Genomic DNA, 27,285 nt, shown 5'->3' with positions numbered 1-27,285 from the left:
TGTGGGCTGTGACTAAAATGGTGTGGTGTCCTCAGGGAGGAGTTGGGTTTGATTTCATGTGATGACATCACCCGGTACAGTGTGACCTCCCAATCTGGTTCGAAAGGGTCAGAGGCTGTCAGCTACTACTTGGACCAGGACAGTGGTCAGTACTTCTCTCTTTTGGAAGGAGACGGACCACCAGGCAATGAATATGACAGAAGCCGTAGTACAGGTGTGCGCAGGCGGGACAAGACTCCCACACACGGTAAGGTTTGATTTTGTGTTACTTGAGTGGTTCCAAACCCTTGTTTCTCCAGTTAAACAGCATGTGCTCCACTGCAAATGTCCTCACTTGTATTTTTTTGTTATCAACATTTCCCCATGCGTTCATCACCTTCTCTAATGGCTGTTTAGCACCTCTGCCAAGAAGGCCTTTGATGCTGCTTGCCCATCAGCATGACACAGCATTGCACTAAAAAGGCCGGGTGGTTGTCCTGGAACTTGTTTGGAATGGTCTTGCATGGACTAAAGAACAAACAGGCATCAGAATAATGTTCACTTTCTGGCACTAATATTGAGGATACCATGCTTTCTTTAACCCTCAATAGAGAAGTGTCCTGACACTGAGCTGTCCTGCCCTAAAATCAAACACAAATCCATGAGCACAGTTTCAAGCCCTCTCTCTCCCTTGCCACCTCGGGTCCTTTCCCACTGTCCCTGAAAGCTTTCAAGACATCCTCTTGCTGCATGGGAGACTCTCAAGAGGCCGTCATGATGTGAAAGGCCGGGGTCACACGACAAACAACTGCCTTAATATGCATTCACAGGAGGTGGGAGTCTGGACTATGTCTAGACTACCAATGAAAGGAGGGATCTGTATGGGATTCTGCTATGCACGAATCAATTGTCCAAAGACAACAGTCAACAAAAGATTTAAAGCACAAACTAATCACAGGGTGAAAGAAACAGCTGTAATAGTAGTATACCTGTAATATAATTTACTGATTTCTTTTTTAATTTTGTAAAATATTCCAGTGTCATACTGTAACACCTTTAGTTATTTGCATCAGATGAAACACTCCTATACTGTACGTGTTGTATTCCGTTTCTCGTGTCTGAACCGCTGCTGTGCTGGACTTTTCCAGTGGTACCAGACTGCTGAATCTTATCATTGGAATGATGCTGAGCCCTCCAAAGCACCGAAGCGCTGAGCTCATTTGTTTTCTTGGCACCAGCAACCCAGTCGAAACGAATGTGCTGTATAAGAAGGAAGGATGTTTAAAATCAAGGCAGTGGGTTGATGGGATGAGATGATGACTGTACTGTGTTCAGACTCAACCAGAGCACATACAGGTGCATCCATCATCCAATTCATAATTTCGTATGGATGCAAGGGCGGAAAATGTAGTAAAACCAATAAGCAAACAACACAATCGAGTGGAAGTTGGTATTGATGTTATTTTCTGAATATGTTGAAAGGTTATACCTTTATGTTTAATGCTAAATGCAAAATCTGGATTCAAATCTTACAGTTTCATTAGAAGGTCTATAATATTTTTAACTTATTTTATTTCAGCCCATTGATGATTTTGTCCCTTTTTCATTGAAGTAAATATTATTTTCATACTCTGATGTCCTTTTATCAGATTAGTAAAATAATTTGGGTTGAAAATGCCCATGATGGCCTTTTTCTTTGTAGTTAGTGGTAAACACCGGGCATCTCGGACAGCTGGATCTCTCATTAATATTCAATATTTAAGGTTTATTGATAGGTAGGGATATCTTGGTGCCGAACTATCAGTGTGAAGCAGAAATCACGAAGCGTTGATGACTCATACCCTCGCCAATCTACATCGCAACAATGCCAACATCTGATCGGCTGGTTTTGCAAGCACTTTGACTTTTATTGGTTCTTGAATACAATCTGCAAATTTAAAACCATGTCACAGACTCATTTGGACCTATAGTATGTTATGTATAAAGCAGTGAAAATAGTTGGATTTTGATGGCATGGGACCTTTAGATATACTGTATCCAGTATATTTTGTAGTATAATGGTATATTTTTTACTTTTGAGTCCATGCTAAATGCTTTGGGGTGAGTGCAATCACAGTTACTGCCAAATGGGAGTTTAATCGTCTGTGAACTTAACATACAGGAAGGGTAACTTCAAAAATGTGGGTCATGTGGCCCTCATCTCGCATGCCATTGCACTCCCTCACCTGCACACACCTTGTCTACCTCTCCCTTGTCCACCCACCAGCCGTCTCTCAGTCACTCTCTTGATCGCTGCTTGCCAACAGCCCGAATACCCCCATTCCCCTTTAGCCGACTCGTTGATCGCTGGTTGGATTGTTCCAGGTGACCTCAGACCTGTGTCCATGCCTCCTGAATATAACTGGATGGCCGAGGCCAAGGAACCCAGCATGGGCAAGAGAGGGAGCCGAGGTACATGCATACTAACACGTATACATGCAAACGTTGCCCCTCACTGTAAAAACAAACAAGTCCGGACCAGTGCTTGCTTTGCTTCCTACTTGGTGCAATACATCCCATCCTCAGGTTGTTCATAGTGGTGTGGTTGTGTATGGATACATATCTGAAAGTTATGTATCCGACATGCTGACAAACAAGCATAAATGCAAGGGGATTGCATTTATATAACTGCTGAAAAAAAAATCCAAGGTACTTCAATGCGACTAACAGTTTGCATGAAAATTGACCTGTATTGACCTCAACTCTCCTGCCAGAGAGTCTATGAATAACATTAAAATAAGACGGTCTGGTTCCTGTGCAATTTTTTTTCTACTTCTCATTCTTTTGTCAGATTTAGGTCTTCACATTTAAATATATGAACAATGAATACATGATCGGATTTGAACTTTCTGTGACAGTCTACAGTTTAGCAGTGACTTCTAAATCTGCATTATCATTGCCTCAGATAAACAGGATGTCCCTCGCCGTAGAGCTATCGTCGACCAGATAATGCAGCTTTGGAGAACTTTTATCAGTTTCTGTTCTTTTTGGTTTTTATCACAGGCTATATCCAAGTGTCAATGGGACCGTGTCATTTTCCAACATGCGGTTCTCCCTCAGCTCTATCCGAACTGCAGGCCTCTTTCATTTTTCTCTCTCTTCTACCCATTCTGTTGACCCTGTCTAATCATCTAATTGTAGCCATTTCTCCTCCACACAGATTCAGACAACTCCCTACTACGTTACCTCAGCGATGATAAGATCCTGGTCATTGAGGAGGAGCCTGAAGGGCCGGGGAGAGAGAGCCGGAGGGACTCCACCAGACGCTCTCGCCGCAAGAGCCGCAATCCAAGCAGTCCTAGCTTTCCCCTCAGTCCATCCATGCTGTCCTCTACATTACGCTTAGACCAACCTCCAGATCCTTTACCTGTATGTACACATTCATTTCTGTATACTATCAGACAGGGCGCCATTTTATTTCTCTCCTGGGCTACCGCGGAGAAAAAAAAAAAAGATTATCATGACTTCATTTAATTGAGCAATTCGCTCGTTTTTTGTTTTTGTTTAATGCCGGAAAGCCATCCCTCAGGAAGAGTGAGTTTCTGCATCCTCTCATTGGTTCAGCTCTGTGTGAGGCCAAAGCTTGATTTCCGATGGAGCATGATATCGGGCTATGGTTAGAAAATCACTTTCAAGATGTTTTCTTTTTTGGGGCTGGGGGGTCGGGTATAGAGACAAACAACGACAGTATAAACACCAACATTCACACCGTCACTGAGTGGGAACTGATCCCATGCTGCCCGCACACAAGTCAGGCGAGTGGACCACTACAGCATCACCGACACAGTACAGTTATTTATTTATTTAATTAGAGTGATCATATTGATTAAAAATTGTTTGTGAAGTACTATATTGTACTGTAGAGGTTTGTAGTTCTTAAGGTGATGTATTGGAAGGTAAAGACAACTATATTTATTTTCTTTTGGTTATATCCTCGAAGACGAGAAATGCTCTTCTTTAATACCACATATCGGCCTCTTTCGTATTGATGCGTGTGGGTGAGAGTGCTAGAAAGGGAGAGTCTACAGTCAATCATCTGTCAATCAAACGGGTTATGGCGTTATTAAGAGCTGGATTAGAACAATAAATACCCGCTGACGCCTAGGTCCAAAACTCATTGCCCGCCACTGGATTTATCCCATTCGGATTATCGCAGTTGCGACTTCAAAAAATTTGAGGCGAATGTAAACAACAAAGATGGCTGATTCCGATAGATTGTTTGTTGTTCTGGTCCATTACAACACAAAAAATCATCCTTCCCACTTTCCTCAAAAGCGGTATTTGTATCCCCTGACGTGCGCACTTGGACCGGGCCCATTTTTCCAATCGTCCTTTTCTTCTTTACCTTCGTGTGAGATTATTTTGTGTGTGGGTGTGGGTCTCTCTCTCTCTATCTCTCTGTCTCTCTTTCTCTCTCTCTCTCTCTCTCTCTCTCTCTCTCTCTCTCTCTCTCCTCCTCTCTCTCTCTCTATGTACTGTATGAATGGATATGTATATGTGTTATGATGCTCATCTCAGATTCGTCCTCAGTTGTGTGTATTGTCTGACTTTCAGATTAAATGAACAGTTCACACTGGCCCCACTTATCCAGACGCAGGTACACAGGCTGGTGTGCATCCGCACAGTCAGGCTCACATAAATTAGAATGCAGGGAATCTACTGTATCTCACGTTTCATGCAAACATTCCTCTCACCTAACACACAGCGGACACTAAATATAAATTTATGCTGGGCAAATGCACACATTTGTGTGCACACACACAAACACATCGTTGTAGGTGAGGAGGTGTATGACTCAGCATCAGCGAGACCAATTATGAATGTGCTTTAAACAGGAATACACAGACACACCAGTCTCCAACATGTTAGTACACACTGTCCTCGCTCTCTTTCTCTCTAACCTTCTAAGTCGTGTGTTTGTTTTGATGACTCAAACCCAAGCAAAACCACGTATAGTACAGATCTTGCAGTTATCACGATTCTTTAAACACACACACACACACACACACACACACATGCACATACATACATACATACATACATATACAGTAAAGTATACAGGTATATATATAGCTATTTGTAGTTGATTGACAAAAGTCCACATCACATATTTTTCATGTCATATCTGCAGAGGTTTATCAAAAGGGCTTTGAAAAAAATTTCCCTCCTCTGCATGAGACAAAACTTCAAATATATGAGTCTGTGTATATTTCAACACTCACTGATTGTCACAGGTTTTGGGGGAAAAAAGAAAAAGAATACATTTCGTCCCCACTGAGTCCCCATTGCTCACCATTCCCACAAGAAACAGTGTGGAATGATGATTTTAATGAAAGATTACATGTTTAAGGAACAAACATTTGGGTTGTCATTGAGGCTTTTAGCAGATCTTTAATATTAAGTTTCTTTTTTATCTTTTAGCGAGGAGCAGACACACTGCGAGACACAACAGACAGGTAAGCTTGTAGTTTTTGTCAAGATATTTGAATGCATATATAGAAATAAAGACAGTCGTGATATGATTATTTCAGTCACAATCTGTGTTTTTACAGGTACTCTGGTTCTGGAAGCTCAGGAGCAGTCTCCATAAAGAAAGTAAAGAAAATGTTGCTGTTTTACTTGATCACTTTTGCTTTTGTGCTTTATGATTCTACCTACTATAATTATTTTTACTCTCTTATTCTTTTTACTGTAAAAATATTTAGTGACTCATATTCATTAAAAAAAAAAGGCATAGAGGCTTCAACATTGCGTCAGCTGTGTTTTAACAACTATATCCGCTATGGTAATGAGTTTATTGTTAGTTGTAACCCAATATACAAAGGATTAGAAGTGATTTGAGCCATTCACTACCCTAACAATGGTATTCCAAATAAAACTTTATTGAGATAAAATGACCTGAGGGTCATTGTCACACTGGCAGCATTGGTCATCAGTGCCTGTTTGTTGGAGCATATACCTGTAAAGTGAGTCAGCCTAGTTAAAAAAACAAAACAAAGTTAATTCATTTGTTTCTATTAAAATACTCATCTTGCTCTATAAAATGCTTCAGTATGAGTCACTTGATTCTTTTTTACTTTTATGATTCAGAGTCCTCAAATTCATTTATTAATCATGTACACATAACCAAATAATAATGGTGTGTCACTATTTCCGTTTAGCACCACATTACATTTCAGATCGTGACAGGCCCCCCTTTTATGACAAGGCATTATTTCAGTTAATGCTGTTATAAACTCATATGATGGAGTACTATGTTATTAACCTGTTTAGTGAAAATGTTACAGCAGAAGTATGACTTTATGCTTTTCTCTGCTGTACATATTAACATTGACACTCACTTTCCTTAAAGACATTCATAGTACTGGACTGTGTTTTTGAGTTATGGGAAAGAAAATGAATGAATACGTTGTTGTGCTTCTGCCTTTGTTTACATCATTGGACATTTTAATGAGGAGTTCATCTGTGAAATACTGAGCTAATTCTAATTATTTTCCTCATTCTTTGTCTTTCAGTCTTTCCATTATACTTCATTGAGAACAAAAACCAAAAAGAGAAGTAAAGGTGCGTATCTTTTTTTTTTTTAGACTTTTATGATATTTTAAAGTGTCTGTATCATGCTCTTTTCAGCATTCACACTATCTGCATATATTTGATAATAGATTACCTTCAGCACAATGGCGATCTCAGTTCTTATGAAATATGAGTTATTTTGGTGGCTGTATTTCTAACCTGGAAGTAAGACTGGCTCACTAAAACCCCGCCTCTACCCAGGTGGCTTTCATGATGTCCTCCTGTGCCAGCTCCTGTGCTCACAACATCAGACATTGGTTGCTTATCTCACTGATTATTATAAATCACAAGCACACTACTGTGGGCCATAGTCAGTGCCAAAATAGAGCAACAACAGTCTGAGACAAAGCGTACAGACGGACAATCCTCCCTCAGGAGCATAACGTCCACGCTTCAAACTGCTCTTGCGATCCCCCCCCCCCCCCCCCCCCCCTGCAATAAAGTGAGTCACGTAATGCATTCAAAAACACTCTGAAATAGTGTTCCTAGTCATTCTTCACGAAATTCCTCATTTCCATCAAAATGAGGGCGGTCGAATGTCAGAGGTGCAGTATGCACGAGTGAATTTGCGGGAACAGAAATAGACTTGCTGGGATCAGTGCATGATAATGGCAGGTAAAACGGAACTTCTGCCTTTCGGATGATGTAGTCGGTCGAGCATGTGACGTGGGCAATTGGAGACTGCATTGCACCCCCATCATTATAGCGTCCGTGTGTGTTAACCCCCAGACCTCCACCTTTTTACGCATGAGCACAGACCACTTTCTGTTACCAAATTGTCGGATGACTCGGGAGCGAGGCAACTCCATGTGCTGAAATGCCCAAATGGGTGCAACACGGCTCCAAGACGCTAGACTAGAAGTGCACTGGCACAAAAATGAAGCCACTCGTGTTTAGACGCTGAGTGCACGGGCGGCAGTCTACCAAAATAGGGTCCGATGTGTTCATTACCAACAACAACGTTGGGAGGGTTACTTTTAAATGTATTCCAATACAGTTACCAGTTACCTGTTAAAAATAAAAAATCTTGCCAGGAGCTGATTAGCAAATGTGGTGTCATTCAACAAATTCATTACCTCAAGTTCTTTTTGGAGACAGACAGTCCATACTGCCCTCTCCCCAGCTTCCAGGAACGGTCCCTACTCTCTTTTCTTTCTTTTTTTCTTTCTTTCTTGCTTTCTTTCTTTCTTTTTTCTTTCTTTCTTTCTTCAGCTGCTTATCCCAGTTCCCCAACGGACCTGGGCCAATAGACTGAACCTTGACGGATGCCCGCAACGACTAGGCAGGGTCTGGTCGGTGACAGACTTGTAGTGTAACATCTCGCCCGGTCCAAGACCCAGACTGATATTTATGTGGTTGTCTGACAGTGTGACCGTCATGAACGACACAAAGGTTCTCTTGTTTGACAAGGCCATAAGATGGCCCACAGTTGAATGCACATATTGTTTCAAGATGAAGGTGAACCAGAGACCTGGTTTAAGAGGGAGACATTTCCCCATTTTTAGAATTCAGAAGGTTTTATTTAAGCAAAGGCTGGGGCATTTGGCCATTCTAGTCTAAGTGGGTTCCAAATGCACTATAAAAGAGTTTCTTCTCACTTCAGGTTCTCTCGCGAGTGCCAGTCGAAGAAGAATTTCCTGTAAGGATCTGGGCCACGGTGACTGTGAAGGCTGGCTGTGGAAGAAAAAGGACGCCAAAGGATACTTCACACAGAAATGGCGGAAGTATTGGTTTATCCTGAAAGAATCTTGCCTCTATTGGTACACCAATCAGAATGTAAGTCGATGTCCGAATGTGAAGCCCAAGCATGTGTTGCTAATTCGTCACATGTATTGTCAAAATGAATGAGTAACAGTAAAAAAAAATACCAAAAAAATACAAAAAAAAATTCCAAACTAAAATAAAGTAAGTATGAGTGACTAATATAGGGCTTCAGTTCCTCAAAAGCCATATGCTGCCTGTTTTAGATCCCTCCCTACTCCACCACACCTGATTTAATTGTTCATGATCATTTCAGGCCTCTGCAGAGCTTGCTGAGGAGCTCATCATTTGAATTAGGTGTGCTGGAGTAGGGAGGGATCAAAAAAGGCAAGATATGGCTCTGGAGGAAGCGGATTTCCTTACCCCTGGACTATACATGTACATCAACTTAATTTTTGACAGTGTACATAAATTATACGCTGTACAAATTTGAGAAAAAAAATCATATCAAAGCTGCAATGTCAAACAAAGCAAAATCTGGATTGCACATTTCAAGTCAAGTCAAGTACAACTTTGTCAAATTTGCAACATACAGCAGAGATGAAATTTCTTGCGGGTGCCCGCGCCGCCATCAAAAGAAATGTTGACATAAAATGACAAAATAATACAAGACATCATATTAGACACAGACAATCTTGCAATCTTAACCTTAATCTCAACCATTTGGCAGCCGTTTGAATGTAGACTGTAATGTGTTGCGTTTATAAAGCATTTTACCTTCTGTTGCCTTGATTAAACTTCAGTTCCATTGCGCAGAAAGCCTAAGGTGGTTCAGTAGCTGTTCTCTTATTGATTTTGCAGGTGACAAATATTGCGGCCCGGGCAAAGGGTGGCACTGAGTGCTTTTGTTTAATGTAAAGTGGCAAAAGGTTTGACCCAGCCAATGTAAACAACACATTTAGTGTGATGAACAGTTCTAGAGTTAAATTGGTGTATCAGTTTGTGTGACAGTTTGTTCCCTTGATGGTGATGATAATAGTGTACCACCTCTCTCCATCTGTCTCTGCCTGCAGGATGAGAAGGCTGAGGGCTTCATCAGCCTCCCTGAGTTCAGAATAGACCGAGCCATAGAGTGCAGACGGAAATTGTGAGTGCTGAAATTATTAATCAAGCACATTTACTCTCGCCTGAACAACATGAGTTCACACAAAACTACCGCGCGCGCACACAGAAGCACTAATTGGCATTCTTCTATCTGGCCAACTGCAGTGCCTTCAAAGCTTGCCATCCCAAAATCAAGAGCTTCTTCTTTGCCACAGACTGTCTTGAGGAAATGAATAGGTGAGTCTTGGAGTGTGTGTGTTTGTGTGTGTGTGTGTGTGTGCGTGTGTGTGTGTGTGTGTGTGTGTGTGTGTGTGCGTGTGTGTGTATTTTCACGCATATTTCAACTGAGTCAACCAACTTTAAACAAGGAGAGTGAGGGCCCACTACTAGAATGCATTAATAAAGCATGAACTCCAACCAGGTTCTTAAATGTAGACTTGCATTAGCATGTTGGCACAACATGTGTGGACTGAGTAATATTTGCATCAATGATAGCTGATCAGATTGAATTATGCATGCCTCCCAGCTTGACATTGGAATAAAACTGGGAAAAAGTCATTAGCAAGCAATATTAAACATACGCTTACTATGTCTAGATGTGCTTATGTGAAAGCACTTTAGATCATATTATTAGGCTCAGGGCTATGTAATACTATCCATCCATCCATTTTCCGAACCGCTTGATCCTCACTAGGGTCGCGGGGGGTGCTGGAGCCTATCCCAGCCGTCTTCGGGCAGTAGGCGGGGACACCTTGAATCAGTTGCCAGCCAATCGCAGGGCACACAGAGACGAACAACCATTCATGACCACATTCACACCTAGGGACAATTTAGAGCGTCCAATCAGCCTGCCATGCATGTTTTTGGAATGTGGGAGGAAACCGGAGCACCTGGAGAAAACCCACGCAGGCCCGGGGAGAACATGCAAACTCCACACAGGGAGGCCGGAGCTGGAATTGAACCCGGTACCTCTGCACTGTGAAGCCGACGTGCTAACCACCGGACTACCGGGCCGCCTATGTAATACTACAAACAACAAAACATTTGAAATTGCATTCATTTTACATTTGGTCCTCTTTTCGAGGATTTTACATTTACAGGTATTTATAATCCTGACCATATTTACGTGAAATCAATTTGCTGTAGTTGTAGCTAAATTGCTGTGGCCTCCAGAAAGCCTTCCCATTAGGCCCCCCCCCCCCGCTTCCCCCCACCAGCACCACCACCACCAGATGGACAACACTGCTGGCTATATATACTGTACACTTGTGATTCTTCTGGGGTTTTTTTTTTTTCTATCAACTGAATTTGTTGACATCAATCCGGCAAGAGGAGAATGATGAGTTTCCTGGTCCTGTTTTTCAGATGAGGCTTCTATTCTTAGTTGCAGCCTGATTATTCAGAGTCTGCAGGGACACGGGACAAGTTTGAATCTGCCGTGGAGACAGACAGACAGACAGACAGGCAGAATAGAGAGACAGTGAATCTGGATGAGGACAGGATGTGTGGCTGGAGATAAAAAAACCATCTGAGAATCATAGTTCAGAGACTGGGAAAGGAGACAGTGAGCACTCTCTTTCTGCATCCAACACTCCAATTTACTCTCTGCTTTTGTCTCCTCATCAAGGGGATGAAGTCTGTTAGAAAAATCTGAACTGTTAAGAGACATGACTTTAATTATTTAAAGTGAATCTTTTTTTATTCATCACCTTCTAGTTACCCAGTATAACCCATAATTTTCCACCTTTCCTTTTTTTTTTTTTTTTTTTACCCATGGTCTCCTTTCCTGTGGACTTATTTTAATTCTCTTTCTCATTTCAAATTTAATTCATGTTTGTTTTTTTGTTTTTTTCTATTTTAAAGGTGGATGAACCGGCTTGGATTGGCAGCTATTGGCTACACACCGGATGACAAAGTGCCACGTCCAGATGAAGGTGAGGCAAACAGGCTCTGATGTAAAGCGTTGGATATTCTTCTCAGCTTCAAATGTTCTTTCCTACTTTTCTCAACTTTAGACTACTGGAGTGAGAGTGATCAAGATGAGGTTGATGGCTCTATGACACTCAAACAAGAGGGACCATCCTCTCTCTGCGATACTTACCACCGCACACCATCAGTGAGTACAAACTTAACAACGTCCCGTTCTGATGAAATATTTTATTCAAAAGATACCCACAGTTTTAAGTGCTTTCGACATCAATAAAACACAAGATCATCTGGTTCGGGAAGCAGCCAAGCTTATGATGTGTGTCATGCTGCCAAGTCACAGTCAGACCAATAGATGGCAGCAACTTGTTCTCATTCAACTCAGTTCGTGTATGACCCTGTATTACCTTCGACCATATTTCTATCCTGTTTGTTTGGTTGTAACAGAACCATTATTTGCTGTGCCTGTGTGACACTGAAAATTGAATCAGAAGAACACAAAATATACCTCTACTCAAACAAAGTCGTCTTATGATAAGTAAGCGCATGCCAGGAAGGAAGCTGCCATCACGTTCAACATTTACGATAGCTGACATAGCTGTTGTAATCTGCTCTCACACTCACTGGTGACAACAAGCTGCATCGCGGTTTATCATTCAGTGAGCTAACCTAAACGGTACCACTTGGTGGACATACTGTATGTCTTTCGAGGAGGTTTGGACATTGTGTTGAGTTGTTGCCATTCTCAGTTTAGCCACATAACAGCCATGTCCACCATTTTTGGCGATACTCATCTGACATCTCATTGCTTTTTTGCTCTCATCTTTTGGTCTCTTTACGCTCTGCTTTTTTCTGTTTCCTCCTTTCACTCCTCATCTCCTTATTGTTTAAAACCCCGCTTTTCCTCTCATTGTCACCCACCCGTGCCACACGCCCCACTTACACATCCCCACAAAGTCTAACCTCCTCCACACTTATGACCAATTGCCCCGCTCTGTCAGCTCCATGAGCCTCATGCGCTCCACTCCATCTCCCCATCCTCTACCAATGAGTGCCTCCACCTCCCCCGTCCCTCCACAGATGGTCTCTTCCACCTCCCCTCTTCCTCTGCAGGTCAATTCTTCTAGCCCCTTCCCAGAGCCAAAGCATGGGCGACATTTTTCCAGCGAGTCAACCCACTCCCACTCATCTGCAGAAGACCAGCGTGGAGAGGGATTGGGCATGGGCACGGGAACAGGCAGCACCAGTACCCACTCCTCAGGTTGCCGGTCTTCACATCGTGAGCGTCGCTCCTGGCAGGACCTCATTGAGACCCCTTTAACCAGCGCGGGGCTACATTTCCTCCAGACAGCACCGGGAGAAAACGATTATAGTGGCCTAATGGGGAGCATGGCTGGGGAGATGGGGCTGTATGGAGGACTTGGCAGACAGGGCATGTCGCCAGAGAGACGCCGGCAGGCTACACTGCCAGTACGAAGACATCACGCCACAGAGAGAGACAGGGATCGGGATGGGCCTTTCCCTCTGGAGCGTGGTCCATACACCCACAGCTACACGCACCGACGTTCCCATAAGCAGCGCAGTCAGAGTCTACCTAGAAATAGGGACCCATTTGGAGGAAAGCTGATACACTCATCGCCTCACATGGAGGAGAGAAGTGAAGATGAGGAGGCAGAGAGGCAGGCCGCAGATATGCTTGAGGGTGAAGAGGGTAAGAAAATTACACCTTTTCCTTATCATAAGAAAGGATAACAAATGATACAGCGTACCGTTGTGATCATAAGTAGACATACCCTAGGAGCGGTTCTCAACTGGGGGACTATGTACCCTTGGGGATATGTGAAGGCCCTTTACAGGTTACCGTAAGTGAGATTTTTAAATATTTTAATTTAATTTTAAATAAAAAGTTGCCTCCATGAAAAAAAAAGATCTTGTTGCCCCCCCCCTGTCTCCCAAAATGGCAATGGCTCGAGGAAGCACAAGCCTGATTAATTTGAAATTTGTAATAAATAAATAAATAAATAAAACAATTGAATTTCCTTTTGGGCATGGATTGTTGTTCGTTTCTGTGTGCCCTACGATTGGCTGGCAACCGGTTCAGGGTGTCTCCCGCCTACTGCCGGAAGATAGCTGGGATAGGCTCCAGCAACCCCCGCGACCCTCGTGAGGATAAAGCGGTTCGGAAGATGAATGAATGAATGAATTTCCTTTTTTCCCCAAATAGTAGGGTTTTTGTTTCTGTTCAAACACAGTCCTGATTGTGCTATGATGTTGTGCGTTCACTGCTTGTTGCTTTGTCAGCAAGGTGGCATGACTGTACTTGACAAAGTCTTCATTTACATATTATATACAGGAATTCCAAAAGGAGTATTCTAAAGACTGTTACAACGATACAATCGCCAACTACGACCTGACATGCTATTGCAATAAATTTGAACATGCCCCCGCCCCTCAAGAAAAAAAAAAGAACCGTTCACTGAATATCTCTTCTCTGCTTCTCCCCTGGCTAACCTCAGACTTGCGGGAGGTGAGATTTGAGAGCAGAGAGAGGAGGGTCTCAGAGGGAAGAGAACGACGGGTGTCAGACGGACGTGAACCGGTGCCACCGGATGGACTAGAGCAACTCTACCGCGCCCTCGAACAAGCCAATGTTACAGCGTTAGGTGACCCAAGACCCTGTAGCAGGCAGGAACTGCGACGAGGTTTCACTCATAGAGTCAGGGACCCCCTTCTCAACGACAGACTGCACCACATCAGAGCACTACGCAGCACCTTAAAGGTAGCAAGGAGAAATGAATTTGTTTCTAGAAAAAGAAAAGAATGACAGTAGAGTATAGACCTTCACCAAAGAAAAGGAATCCTAATTTGGAACAAGCACCATAATCATGTGGGAAAAAAAAGGCGCCTTCTGAGCTGTTTATTCTGGCATACAGGTTAACCTCCATTTTTGTTCATAATCACATATTTTCTTCCCCGTAGGATGTAAAGGAATTAATCTTTATACAGTAAATTAAGTGGTGGTATAAAAAAAGCCTGAGCTAAAGTTGTGCTCATTATGCTCTTACTGTTTACCTTCACTGTCTGGTACAGTATTAAGTGTTGGTGTAAAAAAGCCTGAGATAAAGCCTGGCGCAATGTGCTTGAGGTCTCACCTGTCATCAAGTGATGACGGCGGTAAGCGTGGAAAATAGGGTGCCGTTTGGGGACATTCAAATTTGGAGGTTGCACAGTAGTTGCCATCTGCCAAAACCTTCTTAACAAGATTCGTTTGGCATTCACTAACACACATAAAAAGTATTATTAAGTGACAACACCTTGGAAATGGAGATCCATTCAATAATTTAAGTGGTTCTTTCGTGGCCCATAGCTGACTCCTCCACAAAGTTTTGTGGAAAATTGCTGAGGGTGTTTGCGTAAATCCTGACAACAAAACATAAACTCCTTGCCCACCTAATTGTGGTAATGTCTCCTCCAGGCCAAAGAGTCTGAGCTGGCAGTAATCTGCGCCCTTTTGGAGGACCCAGGCCTGTGCTCCCAGACCTTCAGAGATTGGAAACAGTGGCACAGTGAGCTCTATTCCGACATCTGTCAACTCAGCCCCGGCACCAACGGCCAGGATGATCTCTCCCCACTGAGCGCTCCCATCATGACCCACACACACTCCTTTATTGAGACCCATGTGTGAGATAGACGGCAGACTGGACTTTCTATCTATATATCGCTCTCTCTCTCACACACACACACGCACACGCACACACACACACACACACACACACACACACACACACTTTGTTACATGTAAATATAGAGGGAAAAGTGAGATGTATGTGAGTGTACTTTTGATAACTCTGAGGACCCCACAGGGTGTCTATTGCATGCCTGAACAGAAACCATTCATCTTTTGTCTGTGGAACTCAGCATAAAGTTCACATGCCTGTCAAGAAGGAAATGGATGATAATGGGTATGTTTGGACATGTTACTGTACATGTCCTTTGTATACTGTATTTTGTTTTTGCTCTGAATCTGGTAGATTTTTGGGTGGAGGGGCATCTATGTAGCAGCAATACAGAGGAAATCTTTTCACCACAGCACTGTACTTTTGTACTAATGAACTTGCACCCAGAGCCACCAATTCTCCCCGTTCACTGTTTCTCTTTTATTTCTTCCCTGCATATCGTGCTCTATTATTCTGAGATGATCTGACAGGGCAGTGTGGGAAAAGTAAGCTCAGTGACTTTATTTAAAGACTGTGAAAACTTGCCATTAATGCTGTTCATGTCTCTTTACCAATGAAAACCACCGCTACAGGCAAACAAGGACCATTTTCTATACACACAATTTCAAACTGTGAAAATGTTTATCTGCGCAGGGAGGTTTGACTCCTCTGTTTGTGTGCAAATCAACAGTTGATTTTTTCTTTTCTCAGCACCACTCCAATCTCTGTTGTCTGTCATTCCATTTTTAATTTTTCTGTCTCTCCTCTCTTCTGAGATTTTGTATTTGTGTCCACATTACTACCGTGTATACTAATGTAAATGTTTGCGTTCAACTACCACTGTGATTTGCTTTTAGAGAGAGCACTGAGAGGATGTATTTGAATGTGTGCATTTTTTGAGGGAGGGGGGTGGGGGGTTGTTATACTGTGACAGCAAGAGTCGTTTTCAAAGGAGTCATTCATTGCAAACGCACTTTCCATGTATTTTAATCTCATTAGCAACATCACAGGGTCTGTCTCACTGGCCTCTACCATTGCTGTTGAAAATATCAGGTAACGGCATCTAATTTTCTGAAGATTTATGTACAGTCGACTAATATATTTAAACATAGGCAAATATATAACTATCTTTACGTTTTGTGTCATAAATATAATGTAAAGTATGATGTATTCTATGCCAAGGTTTTGCATTGTACCCCTCTTTACACTGTTGCTGTTGATGCAATTTAACTCAGAGCAAAGCCTGTCATCAATCAGAGTGACAGAGAGTTTTTTTTCTTGGTATAGAGAAACAAAAGTTGACTCATAGACATTCTCCTGGTTATGCGATGCATGAGAAAAGGCCTGGGACTGATTTAATTGGACAGGGTAAAATATTGTGGATCATTTTTTGTCAATTCTTATATGCTCCTTATGATTGCAAGATTGACCGACTCGTAGCGCATGATACACACACGAGTGTGATTTTTCATTTTGACCGATGTGAGAATTTCTTCTATATATGTGTGTGTCTGTACAATTGGAAGAAGGGGGGTGGATAGTCTATTAAATCAACATTGGATCGGATGCATCGCCTCGTCAGCATCCTAAAAAAGAGGTGACGAGAATTTAGTTTATGCACCACAGAGTGAGTTTGAGTTATAAACAAACTGTCACTTGGCAAAGAAAAGTTTGTTTGATACCGTGTTTTTCAATATAATCTCAGTCATGTCTTCCCTCCAGCTGGCTAAAGACTCAATAGCGCCCCCTGGAGTGACGAACTCTCAGACGTGTAGCACCAACTGTATCAAGCACTATATTTAGGTATGCCTCACCTTCTACTATCATTCTTTTAGTCTCGCTCTAGTTTGTATCATCATGTTACACGCTTGTGAAATATGAAACACAACCCAAAAATATAGTTCTGTTTTTTGAATGGTTTATTTGAGAGTACCACATAAAAACTGAATGATGCAAGGACTTTCCCTGTGCCTCCCAATCCTCTCCTTACCAACATCATCAGACTGACCACACTGGACTCCCTTCATACACTTAGCTGTAGACGATTGGCGATGCAGTCTTGGTCTGCAGAGGTCTGTACGTTACTGAACGTTTGGTTTGTTCTCCGTTTTTCTCACATGCTGCTCAGCGAAACAGCAACTTGACTGTAGACAAGTTCTGATTTGTGACCACAGTTCTGATTTGTGTTATCACCTCTTCATCTTTGTGTGTGTGGACCTGCAGAACCAGGCCGAAAAGGGGGATTCACTGTGTGTCCTTTCAGGGGTGTACATGTACACCTCATGGTACATTGCACATGGTGTGTAAGATGTAAGTTGCACTGCGACATAAAAAAGGAACATATTGCTCTTTTTCAAGGATGTTATTAGCTTACTGTAATTCTGTACAATAAACGGACTAAAGATGATATTAAAAAAAGACAAGTACATTTATTCTTCCTAAAGTAGCCTTTTTTTGGTTTCATATATATGAGTATATATTACAAAAAATACAGATTGTAAGTTGTTAAACTTTAACTCCAATAAACTGAATCCTCTGCACTATGAGCTCGCTTTTGCGTATATGCCTCGATCTTTTGGGAATTCTGGAAAACCATTGTTGGAGGCGATCAAGCAGGGGGAAGCGTGTTGTTGTGGACACGGCGGGATCCCTTCACCGTCCTCCACTTCCCCCAGGTCCTCCGCATATTCGTTTGATTCGGGCTGAGTTGATGTGCGAAAATCAGAGGCTGGAAATGGAGTTCTTGCAAGATGTTTTACTGAACGTTCAGGGCACAAGTGTGAAACAAACAAGTGTTATGGTCAAGACACAAATGCGCTCACGACAAAGTTCCTATACCAGTCTTATGTGTTCAAAGCGGGGCGTATCTCCTTGTGGGTATCATCTTTTCCTGTTATGGGCATCACCTTATCAATTTTGGTATGACGGTTTAGATGCTTTTACCTTTCTCAGAAGTTAACACAATGTTCTGGATGGAAAACAGCTGTAAGTGTGAAACCGCAGTCTAGCTGCTAGACGCGCTTACGTACTTGTGTGGTCTATGTTCACGATGGGTGTTAACAGTATTTTCGGTTGCCAAGACAGTTCAAAGTAAGGTCACCTCATAAGGTTCAACTGGCGGTGATATTGCAAGGCACAAAGTGAAGCTTATAGTCAAAGTTGACCTGTCTATGATACAAAGTTTTAAGCTAAACATATAACATATATACAGTAGGTGATAACTTCACCCTCCACATTCAATCATTGAATATTGCACCTCATTCCTAAAAGTGCAACCGCCCCCCCCCCCCCCCCATGCATTATTTATGTGCATCTCTCCATCCACCCATCCATTTTCAACCGCTTTTTCTGAATAGATTCGTGGGGAGTTGCTGGAGCTTATCCAGAGAGAGAGAGAGAGAGAGAGAGAGAGAGAGAGAGAGAGAGAGAGAGAGAGAGAGAGAAAGAGAGAGAGAGAGAGAGAGAGAGAGAGAGTTTGTCATTACAATAAACTGCAATACTATTTTTCATGGTAGATGGCAGTAGGTTAGTTTGGTGAACTCGAAGTTGCAGAGTACGGTAGTCCCAGAAGAAGAAAGGGGGATCGGTGTCATGGCGGCCAAGGTGAAGCTTCGTCGAGCGCTTATGTTCCGTAGTAAATTAATATTTCCACTTAATATGTACACGGCGTGTTGTTGTCTGACAATCCTGTGTTGTTGTTTGTCAGATCTATCTAATACTCTGCATTTCAGCCTTTCAGAATGAGGTAGTTGAACATTAAGTTCTCATCTGATGGTAGAGTGGTGTAATCTTAAAGTTCAGTTGCATTGGCCACTCTATTTCAAAATGACAAAAATTGTTACTGACATTCGGTTGCAGCTAGTAGAATTTGCATTAGTGTATTGGCTAAAAGTAAAAAAATAATAATACGTGAAGGTCCTGCATGCCAATAACGCCTTTGCAAGTACGTTATCTTACATTGATTTGTGGTGCAGTATTCACACACTTACTACATTATAGTTGTGCCAACTACAATAATGGGAGCTGATCTTCTCCTAAGACACGACAAAATACATTGTGCTTAAACCAATGCCACGCAATTAGTTTTCAGTGTTTTACATTCAAACGTAGTTTGCAGCAAACGTGAGTGACATCATGCATGCTGAGAACACTCAATATATATGGAGAGAGCGAGAGTGTGAGTACGTATATACTGTAGTGTATGTACAGTATGTGAATATGTATATTCATGTACATGTCTGAGTGTGCACGTGTGTGTCTGTGTGTATTCATTTGCATTACTTGCATCAATAACATAACACATTAAATTAAAAGAGGCATTCGCTTTTTGTACTTCACTTGAGCAGCTAGCATTATAGCATCCGATGTAATTCAGTAGGTTCATTGCTGTGCATTGATGAATTCAGACCATGTGTTCAGTATGCCATGTGTGGAAATATTGTGTGTATGATGTCAAATTGGGGTGGTCAACTTGTTAATTCGTCGGCCTCACAGTGCAGAGGTACAGGGTTCGATTCTGACTGCGGCCTTCCTGTGTGGAGTTTGCATGTTCTCCCCGTGGCTGCGTGGGCTTTCTGCGGGTACTCCGGTTTCCTCCCACATTTCAAAAACATACATGGCAGGCTAATAGAACACTCTAAATTGTCCCTTGGTGTGAGTGTGAGCACAGATGGTTGCTTGTCTATGTGTGCCCTGACAACCAGTTGAGGGTGTCCCCCGCCGACTGCCCAAAGACAGCTGGGATAGGCTCCAGCATGCCCTGCGACCCTTGTGAGGATAAGCCGATTGGAAAATGGATGGATGTTGAATTGTTTTAGTTGCACTATAGTAAACAAATTGTTTGAAAAGACTCCGACATGTAATGTTTTGCTCTCGAAAGTCAGATTCAGCACTGCACTTTTTTATTTTCCTAGGTGGCTATGGTGGCCGTGCCGGCGATGCTGGGCATCGCCTCCATTAGAGTGTACACCATTAGTGAAATGTCCACTGAAGGCCTCATTACTCGAGAGAAGGTACCCCCATCTGTATTGAAGGAGGCCAATCCACACGATGTCTTGTATGTGACAATTGCAACATAACCTTTTACCCTTTTGCTCCTAGTTGAACATCTACACCCCAGTGCCAAAGTCTGCTCAGGTCCAGGTTGTTCCTGATCATCCAGGGCTGATTGAGAGTGGCTTAGCTTCAGCAAGAGAAGGCCTCCAACCCTTAGTTCATATGGTGAAGGTAACTCAGATCTCTTTTGAATTTGTGAAGTCAACCAATACGTTTTGGTTAAATTTGACCCGGCACAGAATACGGGAAGATTTCTGAATCATTTAAAAGTTGTTGATGATAATAATAATTAGGGCCCGACTGATTAATTGGCCGCTCACATTGGGCAGCACAATTTTTATTGAGTTTGGTCTGACAGCTGTTTTTAAGTAATTTTGGGTGCGGAATCCAAAACTGACCTCCGTTTTTCTCTATCACGTCAGGTTTTTGAGCTATAGGATGCCCGTTTTCTTTAAAAAACAAAAAATTGAAAAAGGGGGAAAAAAAAGAAATGAAGTGTACATATGTAAATAAAACACTAAAATGGAATAAATTCAAACTTTGAAAACTAAAAAAATTACATAAAATGAAATTTGAACATAGAACGGCATGCGCGTCACTTAGTTCAGTGATGTTGCTTTTTGTGATGGTTGTATCCCCTTGTACCCACAGGGAGCCTGCATCTCTGTGAAAAGAGGAAGTGTAAATCTCTACCACGCTGGAGAGGGTGAGTTCAATGTTGGTACTTGCTACTTTCACAAGCGGTATTTACATGAATGGGTTTGGAAGTACATGACATGATTAACATTTATTGCAGGTTTACTTATTCCAAAACACACAAAAATAGTCCAAAGGCAATTCCCACATGATGTGAATGACTGGCATACTGTATTTCTTACTCAAGTATGGAAAGGTATGGATTTGGATCTTATGAATTTTTTGTGGGGGTGGGAGGATCCTCTTTTAATGTTGTATTTTTTATGTTTTAATTGCACATCACTTAGAGTTGTATTTTTACATATGGAGAGTGCTATTTAAATAAAGTTTGATTGATTGATTAGGCGGGCGCATGTTTCTGTTTTTCAAGCTACTGGGACACCGTTTGAAGGAAAAATAACCTCATTCTTTCAATGTTGGATAATGTGGGGTTGTGTAATAGGTACTTTCAATCGTTTAATGCTGGCGTGTTTCAAAGTGGTAATGCAGAGGCTCAAAATAGGCGGTTTTGCAACGCGGTTTGCAAGGCAAAATTTGCTATCTGCTCCTCATTAGAACACATTGAATAGCAAAATTGAGAATCAACTGCAAAGATGTTCCCAACAAGCTTTGCTGGGCTGCACACACACATGTTGCTCACGTCAATCGATGTAATTCCAGCAGACAGTTAGTATACTTAGAAGAGTTTGATGTTGTCATTGTTATAGCTATGCCTTAGTCTGGCGACCAAGTCGTGTGTGCATAGAGTCCATTGCTGATCCTCCCTACATGTTGATTAGCTCCTCTCCACTTTGAGCTGGTGACGGATTAAAGACGCGAAGGCACAAGACTACATTTGCTTTATGCGTCAGGATTTTCTTCTGAATAAATATCAGACAGAGAAAATCTATTTCTGTATCTAGACAGTTATTCAAGTTTTGACCAAAGACTATCGAGCTATTGCTTGCCACATCGGCCACCTTTCCGGACAGCTCATTTACTGTGCCTGTTTGTCTTAGATGTGTACTATTGCTTCAAAGATCCTCCTCCGGGTTTCCTACCAAGGCTCGGCACCATCACTATGGCTGGCCTCCTTGGCATGTTCGTGGCACGCAAAGGTAAAATGATCTCCAATCACTCACACACACACACACATGCACACAATTACAATTTCAAGCACGCACACGCGGCCAATGAAGGGGAGCTTTTTGGAGATCTGCTGATATGCACATTGACAAGATCATATACCAATAACTGTTTAATAGTCTGGAATTCTTCATTCAGGTCAACAGCGTTCTATGTTCCTGTCATTTGAACATAAATACAATTCGGGAATCTACGGAGGTATATTTGTGCCATCGACGTTTGAATTTCTAACAGAATTCTTTACGCATTGAAATTCAACATGTCAAAAAATTTGTCTCAAAAAATTCAGTCGCCAAAAAACAAAAAAAACCCACACAGCCCACTGCACCTTTAAAGTTTCAAACGTGTTTTTCCCTTGATTATCAAATGGGGATTTAGGCTCTCGTTTAAAGAGGATCGTGGTCCCGTTGGGTCTCATGAGTGCTGGGGCATCTGTGTGCTACCCAGCCCAGGCAGTGGCTGTCTTTAAGGTGAGCGCTTTTCCAGACTAACCTTGTAAGCAACCAACAACAACATGCCTGTACGGTCGTATTCATGCGGCGAAACACAGATTTTCTCTTGGTTACCAAGGTGACAGGCAAGAAGATGTATGCTGCCGGCCAGTGGAGCCGAACTACTGTGTCTTCACTGTTCACCTCGAAGCCCCCAGAGCCTGATGCTGCTCGACAACCACAGGTTATTTGTTCCATTTAACATTCAAACAGAATCATGATTCATAATTATGAATGGATGCTAATTTGCAGTGTCAACAGAGAGTATTATTATTGTTATACTGTGTGAAATCTCATTTAAACAGGGCTGTATTTCATCATTTCCCTCTCTGTATTTTCTTTTTCTTCTGTTGCATTTGCTTTTTTTTTTTTTTTTAATAGTCACAATAGATCTTCAGAGTGCAAGTGTTAATGTGAATTTGAATACATTTATTCTGTTCAAGGAGAATATTCGCAATCATGTCAGTGGTTAATTTTTTTCGGGTGTGCTACAAAGTACACATTGTCAGATGTGATTGCACCTACATATCATTTTAATATTAAGTTCACAGGGTGAAAATTGAAAGGAACGTTTCCACCCAAAAATTCATGAGACCACCACCCATTGTGAAGTTTATGCCACAGTTTCCTGAAATTAACTGCACTGATAATTATCAAAATGATTTAGTAGGTGTTTTGGGAGCAGTTCATACACCAGTATGCAGAAGGTCTTTGACCAAAATTCAGTTTTTAATGTTAAAATGTTATTGTGTGAGCATGAGTTTTCAAAGACACCTAAAGAAACTGTAATCTTGCTCAATACTCTTCATAGGCAACTCCTGTGCCCCCACCAGAGGCGACAGTAGTTGACGAGCCTCGTCACCCCTCAGAGCCCGGCACAGTGCCGAGTTTTGCCATCTCAGACACTGAGGTGCGATCAGCAGAGTGCGGTCCAGATGCTGATAATCTCATCATTGCTATCGCAGCCAAAGAGGCGTCAGTCAAACTCACAGAGATTTCAGCCGAGCAGGCGGCTGCGGAGATACACTCAGGTACAATAGATATTGATCTTGGTCTTCTTGTTTCTCTGTCTCTATTTCCCTGTGTCATATCAGTCACATGAGGCATTTACCCCGACTCACTCTTGAGTTCTAACTTTGTGATCTGTCCACCCCGGATCGTAAAGAATCACTCGACTGTATTGAAAGTGAGGCGCTTCAAGCCACAAAAGAAGCACAAGAGGGCGCCGTTGCCGTATCTAATGATGCCATCGCTTCATCAGAGGCCATCTCTCCAGCTTCTGATGGCACCCCCGCTGAGACCCTGCCTGCTGAGCCCACACATAGTTCAGAACCAGAAACCAAAGAGTCTGCTCAAGTTGAATTGGCTCCAGCTGATGTTCCTGCTTCCACTGCGGATCCGCCTACCATCAAGACCTCAAATGAATCAGCAGGTAGAACTGATATTCTTCTTTGTCAGTGTGCTCCCTCTTCACTGTATGCCTATTACAGTTGATCTAAAATCAAAATATTTATTAGAACAATTAATCGATCAATTAATGCTGGCTTCCTGCATAATTTATTGGAAATAACCAGAGGTGGGCATTCGGTCCATAGTAAGGTCCCTCAGTCCGGATGCCCGTTTTGTTGACGATTGATGGATGGCGGGAAGCTTGAGTTTGTTTTGGCTTTGTGCTTCCTGTACAGTAGAATGCGGTGACAAGCAGGACAGGAGCTCATCAATATGCACCAGTCCAATGCCTATTGATGTAGCTAGATTGATTAAATACATGTATTTTTACATCCGTAATGTGAAGTGTATGTCAGTGGATGTGTCTTATGATGTAGCTCAGCGGTGCCCACACTTTTTCAACATGCGAGCTACTTATAAAATGACCAAGTCCAAGTCATCTACCCAATTTATTTATTTATAAATATAAGTCTTTATAGGTACAATATACTGTATATGTTGGTGTAACTTGCATACAGCAACTGCATGAACCCATATTGCAAAATACAAATAGTGCACATTTTCTCTCCTTACTTCTCTGAGAGCAGGTGCTGATCGCGAGCCTTAAGCACACCTCCCAATGAACATCAGTCATGAAGGAACGGGTACCTGGACTGAACGTTTTCTTTATTGGCCCAAAAATTCTGCTCCAAATTCCTTCGGCCAAAAAGCGCCCCAGGCAGAGCGACCGGCGTAACGCACAGGTCAGACAAACATCCCAGTCGTTACCCCCACCACCACCACACCACCAGATCCTCTATCCCATGAGTATTTCTCCAGCCCCGCGGGAAAATCAGCGAGCGTGGGCCCCAGCGCATCCCCGCTTTCCCCTGGCCTGCCCACTCTGCACCAAGTCCGAGACGCCACGCCTTGGAGCCCAACGCAAGACAAAAATCCTCTATATGGAAATCCTTGTCTTACTTTGTCCGCTAACCATTTTTGTACTTTATTGTGAAGTTTAGACTACCGGTACATGAGTACATGAGCATGCGTGGTGAGGCATGCAATTCATTCACTGCCGTTGACAGGCAGCTATATCAATAGCATAAACCTGGGAGGGCTGGCAGTCACACCATCTCCTGACACCCCTTGAGCAGGCTACTGGTCAATCATGAACAATGCATTGGGCACCGCTGTTGTAGATAGACTGAAAATAGTGCACTCCATTTACCATTTGAATCCATTTGGGTTTTACATCTCCTGGCTTATGACATTTTTAAATTTCTCACCTCTGTGAATAACATCTAGTACAAATAGGGCGAAAAAAAATGCAAGGCCTTGTCACTTTCTGCTATTTCATAGTTAAGAAGGTTGGAATTTCCCACAAAATAGAGTCTCAAAGAATTCCCATGGCTTTAAATGTGGAATGCATTGCATTTAATGTACTTGGAAGACACATGCTTTGTAAATCACATTCACATGTTTACATACAGACATGACTAACAGCCGGAGGGACAAAAAAATGAAATGTGGCTTATAAGACTAAGAGTAGACTCTGACAGGATTCATTCTTTCATCAAACCATTAATTCCTCTTATATCTACAAAGTTGATCCAGAAAAACAGCTGCGGACAGCCAATTGTGAAGTGTGGCTAGCGAAGCGTTCATGCTTCACGTTGCGGAAGTGATTAGACACTTTGGGACGTCTCAGATGAGACTTCAGGTGTCAGCCTTTTGTTTGTGTGATCACTCATGTCATCTTTGAATCATTTTCCATTGACTGTCATTGAAGTTTTCAAGAGGTAATAAAGATGACTATACCCAAAGTCGATATATCATGGCATATATTTAGAAACAAATCATATACATGTATTTATTTAATTTGTCCAAAGATACCAGCTATAAAGAAAACCAAATGATAGCAAGTTTGGGTTCAAACCATCATGTCATCCGCCATTAGATATTGTAGTTATTGTAGCACAAACAGGCATCTGCTAACCTGGTTTCCGGGTTTAATTCTGTGATATTCCACATAAAGATGATTGTGGCATGCTAAAGTTGACTTGAACTAGGGTAAACACCTTTTTGAATATAAATGACGAGGTGATGACAAGAAAATGTGCTGAATCCAGAATGTGTTCTTCTTTGTCTGTCGTTGTCTTTGACTTGCCGACCACCAGGAGGCGCTGGATTTACACCAGATCCTGCACTCTTGGACTTTGGCCAGTCCAGTCCTGAGGATGAAGACCTGTACAGCACTCGCTGATTTCAAAACGGCTATAGTACATGTCATCTGGATTGACAAACACCGTTGAAACACAGCATACATTGTGCATTTGGTTTTTTCCATCTGAAAATACTCTTCTCGGTAATTCCTCCCTCATTTTACTTTCAGCAAGAACCAAAAGCATATTTATGTGGAAGAACAGATGTGTGTGCATGTGTCCTACAGATGGGTGACTGTGTAATCCTAACATTTTGATGTTTAACAACTATTTGCTGTTGCAGTCCCCACTGTCCTGAATGCACAGTGCAGTGCATCACCATGTCGAGCAGTTGGAATGCCGTATGCTATCAGTAGTGATGATGAGAGAAAAAAAGATGGATCTAAAGGTGTGCAATTTTGTTATCGTCCAAAAAAGTCCACTCATTGATTAAATAAGTCAAATAAAGCTCTATTTTTCATGCATCCATGTTCACTTGTCTGCTTCAACAACATTACTTTGTACTGCACGCCGATGTTTTCCTAACGGAACCTGTTGTTGCTTGTCCATTTTAAATTCTGCAAGGCGCAAGAAAGCTCAAGCAAACACCGTTTTAAACACCTTACATGTATTTATTTTTATTTATTTATTTTTCTGCACAGTCTAGAACAGGGGTGGGCAAACCTTTTGGCTCGGGGGGCCGCATTGACTTTTAAAATTTGACAGAAGGGCCAGGTCAGCACGAGCTATGGTACATTAAAATAAAAAAAGCATTTGTTGACAGTCCATATCAAACATCAACAGAACAAAAGCATGAAAGTACTGTATTAATATACTTTTTTAAATGACAACAGTGTTGTTGATGCCCTCTTTTAACCTGTGCATTGCTGCAGATGGGTTGTGATCAGACCAGTAAAAGTAGAGCGATACAGAGGTCCTAGGTGGTCGAAATATCCCCCCCCCCCCCGTGTTCTGCAACTTCAAATCAATGCGCCACCTGGCGGTGAAATGCCTGTCAATACAAGTCCAATTGAAATGAATGCAATCATTCACATCGAACCTTAATTGTGGACCAACCTTCGGCGGGCCGGATTAAAATGACCAAGGGGCCGGATTCGGCCCGCGGGCCGTAGTTTGCGCGCCTATGGTCTAGAACAATGACAGGATAACAAAACAGACAAAACAATTGTGCAGAAGAATCCCATGAACTTAATATAAAATCCTCCCCCACAAAATGTAAGTCTTATC

At 42.2% G+C, this 27,285-nt stretch overlaps 2 protein-coding genes across 9 annotated transcripts in view; both read left to right on the top strand.

The window, feature by feature from the left end:
- The window catches only part of LOC147208684 (connector enhancer of kinase suppressor of ras 2), a 58,714-nt gene extending 41,130 nt beyond the window's left edge, over nucleotides 1-17,584 (top strand). For 2 of the 4 annotated variants that reach the window (XM_086099279.1, XM_086099274.1), the window contains exons 11-24: nucleotides 36-247; nucleotides 2,344-2,430; nucleotides 3,179-3,387; nucleotides 5,440-5,474; nucleotides 5,571-5,613; nucleotides 6,534-6,582; nucleotides 8,195-8,367; nucleotides 9,366-9,439; nucleotides 9,562-9,633; nucleotides 11,260-11,330; nucleotides 11,412-11,512; nucleotides 12,280-13,033; nucleotides 13,839-14,101; nucleotides 14,798-17,584. In XM_086099279.1, coding sequence (XP_085955405.1) covers nucleotides 36-247; nucleotides 2,344-2,430; nucleotides 3,179-3,387; nucleotides 5,440-5,474; nucleotides 5,571-5,613; nucleotides 6,534-6,582; nucleotides 8,195-8,367; nucleotides 9,366-9,439; nucleotides 9,562-9,633; nucleotides 11,260-11,330; nucleotides 11,412-11,512; nucleotides 12,280-13,033; nucleotides 13,839-14,101; nucleotides 14,798-15,007 — 2,353 coding nt within the window. In that variant the 3' untranslated portion in view covers nucleotides 15,008-17,584. The remainder of the gene's footprint in view (nucleotides 1-35; nucleotides 248-2,343; nucleotides 2,431-3,178; nucleotides 3,388-5,439; nucleotides 5,475-5,570; nucleotides 5,614-6,533; nucleotides 6,583-8,194; nucleotides 8,368-9,365; nucleotides 9,440-9,561; nucleotides 9,634-11,259; nucleotides 11,331-11,411; nucleotides 11,513-12,279; nucleotides 13,034-13,838; nucleotides 14,102-14,797) is intronic. The other 2 variants (XM_086099289.1, XM_086099282.1) reach the window with 2 other exon arrangements.
- apool (apolipoprotein O-like) lies at nucleotides 16,750-26,522 on the top strand. 5 transcript variants are annotated; one of them, XM_086099377.1, is made up of 10 exons: nucleotides 16,750-16,841; nucleotides 19,952-20,050; nucleotides 20,139-20,264; nucleotides 20,745-20,799; nucleotides 21,788-21,886; nucleotides 22,293-22,384; nucleotides 22,485-22,589; nucleotides 23,217-23,436; nucleotides 23,571-23,837; nucleotides 26,014-26,522. In XM_086099377.1, the coding sequence occupies exons 2-10, from the start codon at nucleotides 19,958-19,960 to the stop codon at nucleotides 26,097-26,099; spliced, it is 1,143 nt and encodes a 380-aa protein (XP_085955503.1). In that variant the 5' UTR covers nucleotides 16,750-16,841; nucleotides 19,952-19,957; the 3' UTR covers nucleotides 26,100-26,522. The 5 variants fall into 5 exon arrangements, with proteins under 5 accessions (XP_085955503.1, XP_085955494.1, XP_085955504.1 ...); XM_086099368.1 differs by lacking the exon at nucleotides 16,750-16,841 and adding an exon at nucleotides 18,579-18,641; XM_086099378.1 differs by lacking the exon at nucleotides 16,750-16,841 and adding an exon at nucleotides 18,802-19,215 and having other exon boundaries at nucleotides 24,442-26,522.
- The last annotated feature ends 763 nt before the right edge of the window (nucleotides 26,523-27,285 follow it).

Source organism: Hippocampus guttulatus, chromosome 2, assembly GCF_054856545.1.
Source record: "Hippocampus guttulatus isolate MCC_2025c chromosome 2, RoL_Hgut_1.0, whole genome shotgun sequence".
In the NCBI taxonomy this organism is placed as follows: Eukaryota; Metazoa; Chordata; class Actinopteri; order Syngnathiformes; family Syngnathidae; genus Hippocampus; species Hippocampus guttulatus.
This window is presented reverse-complemented; position numbering and strand designations above follow the sequence as displayed.

Bases quoted from the DNA above. Each gene is read 5' to 3' on its own strand.
- apool (XM_086099362.1), top strand. From the start codon at position 19,177: ATGCTGAGAACACTCAATATATATGGAGAGAGCGAGAGT. The intron at 19,216-19,951 runs GTGAGTACGTAT...TTATTTTCCTAG, and splicing joins TATATGGAGAGAGCGAGAGT to GTGGCTATGGTGGCCGTGCC. The intron at 20,265-20,744 runs GTAACTCAGATC...TTGTACCCACAG, and splicing joins CCTTAGTTCATATGGTGAAG to GGAGCCTGCATCTCTGTGAA.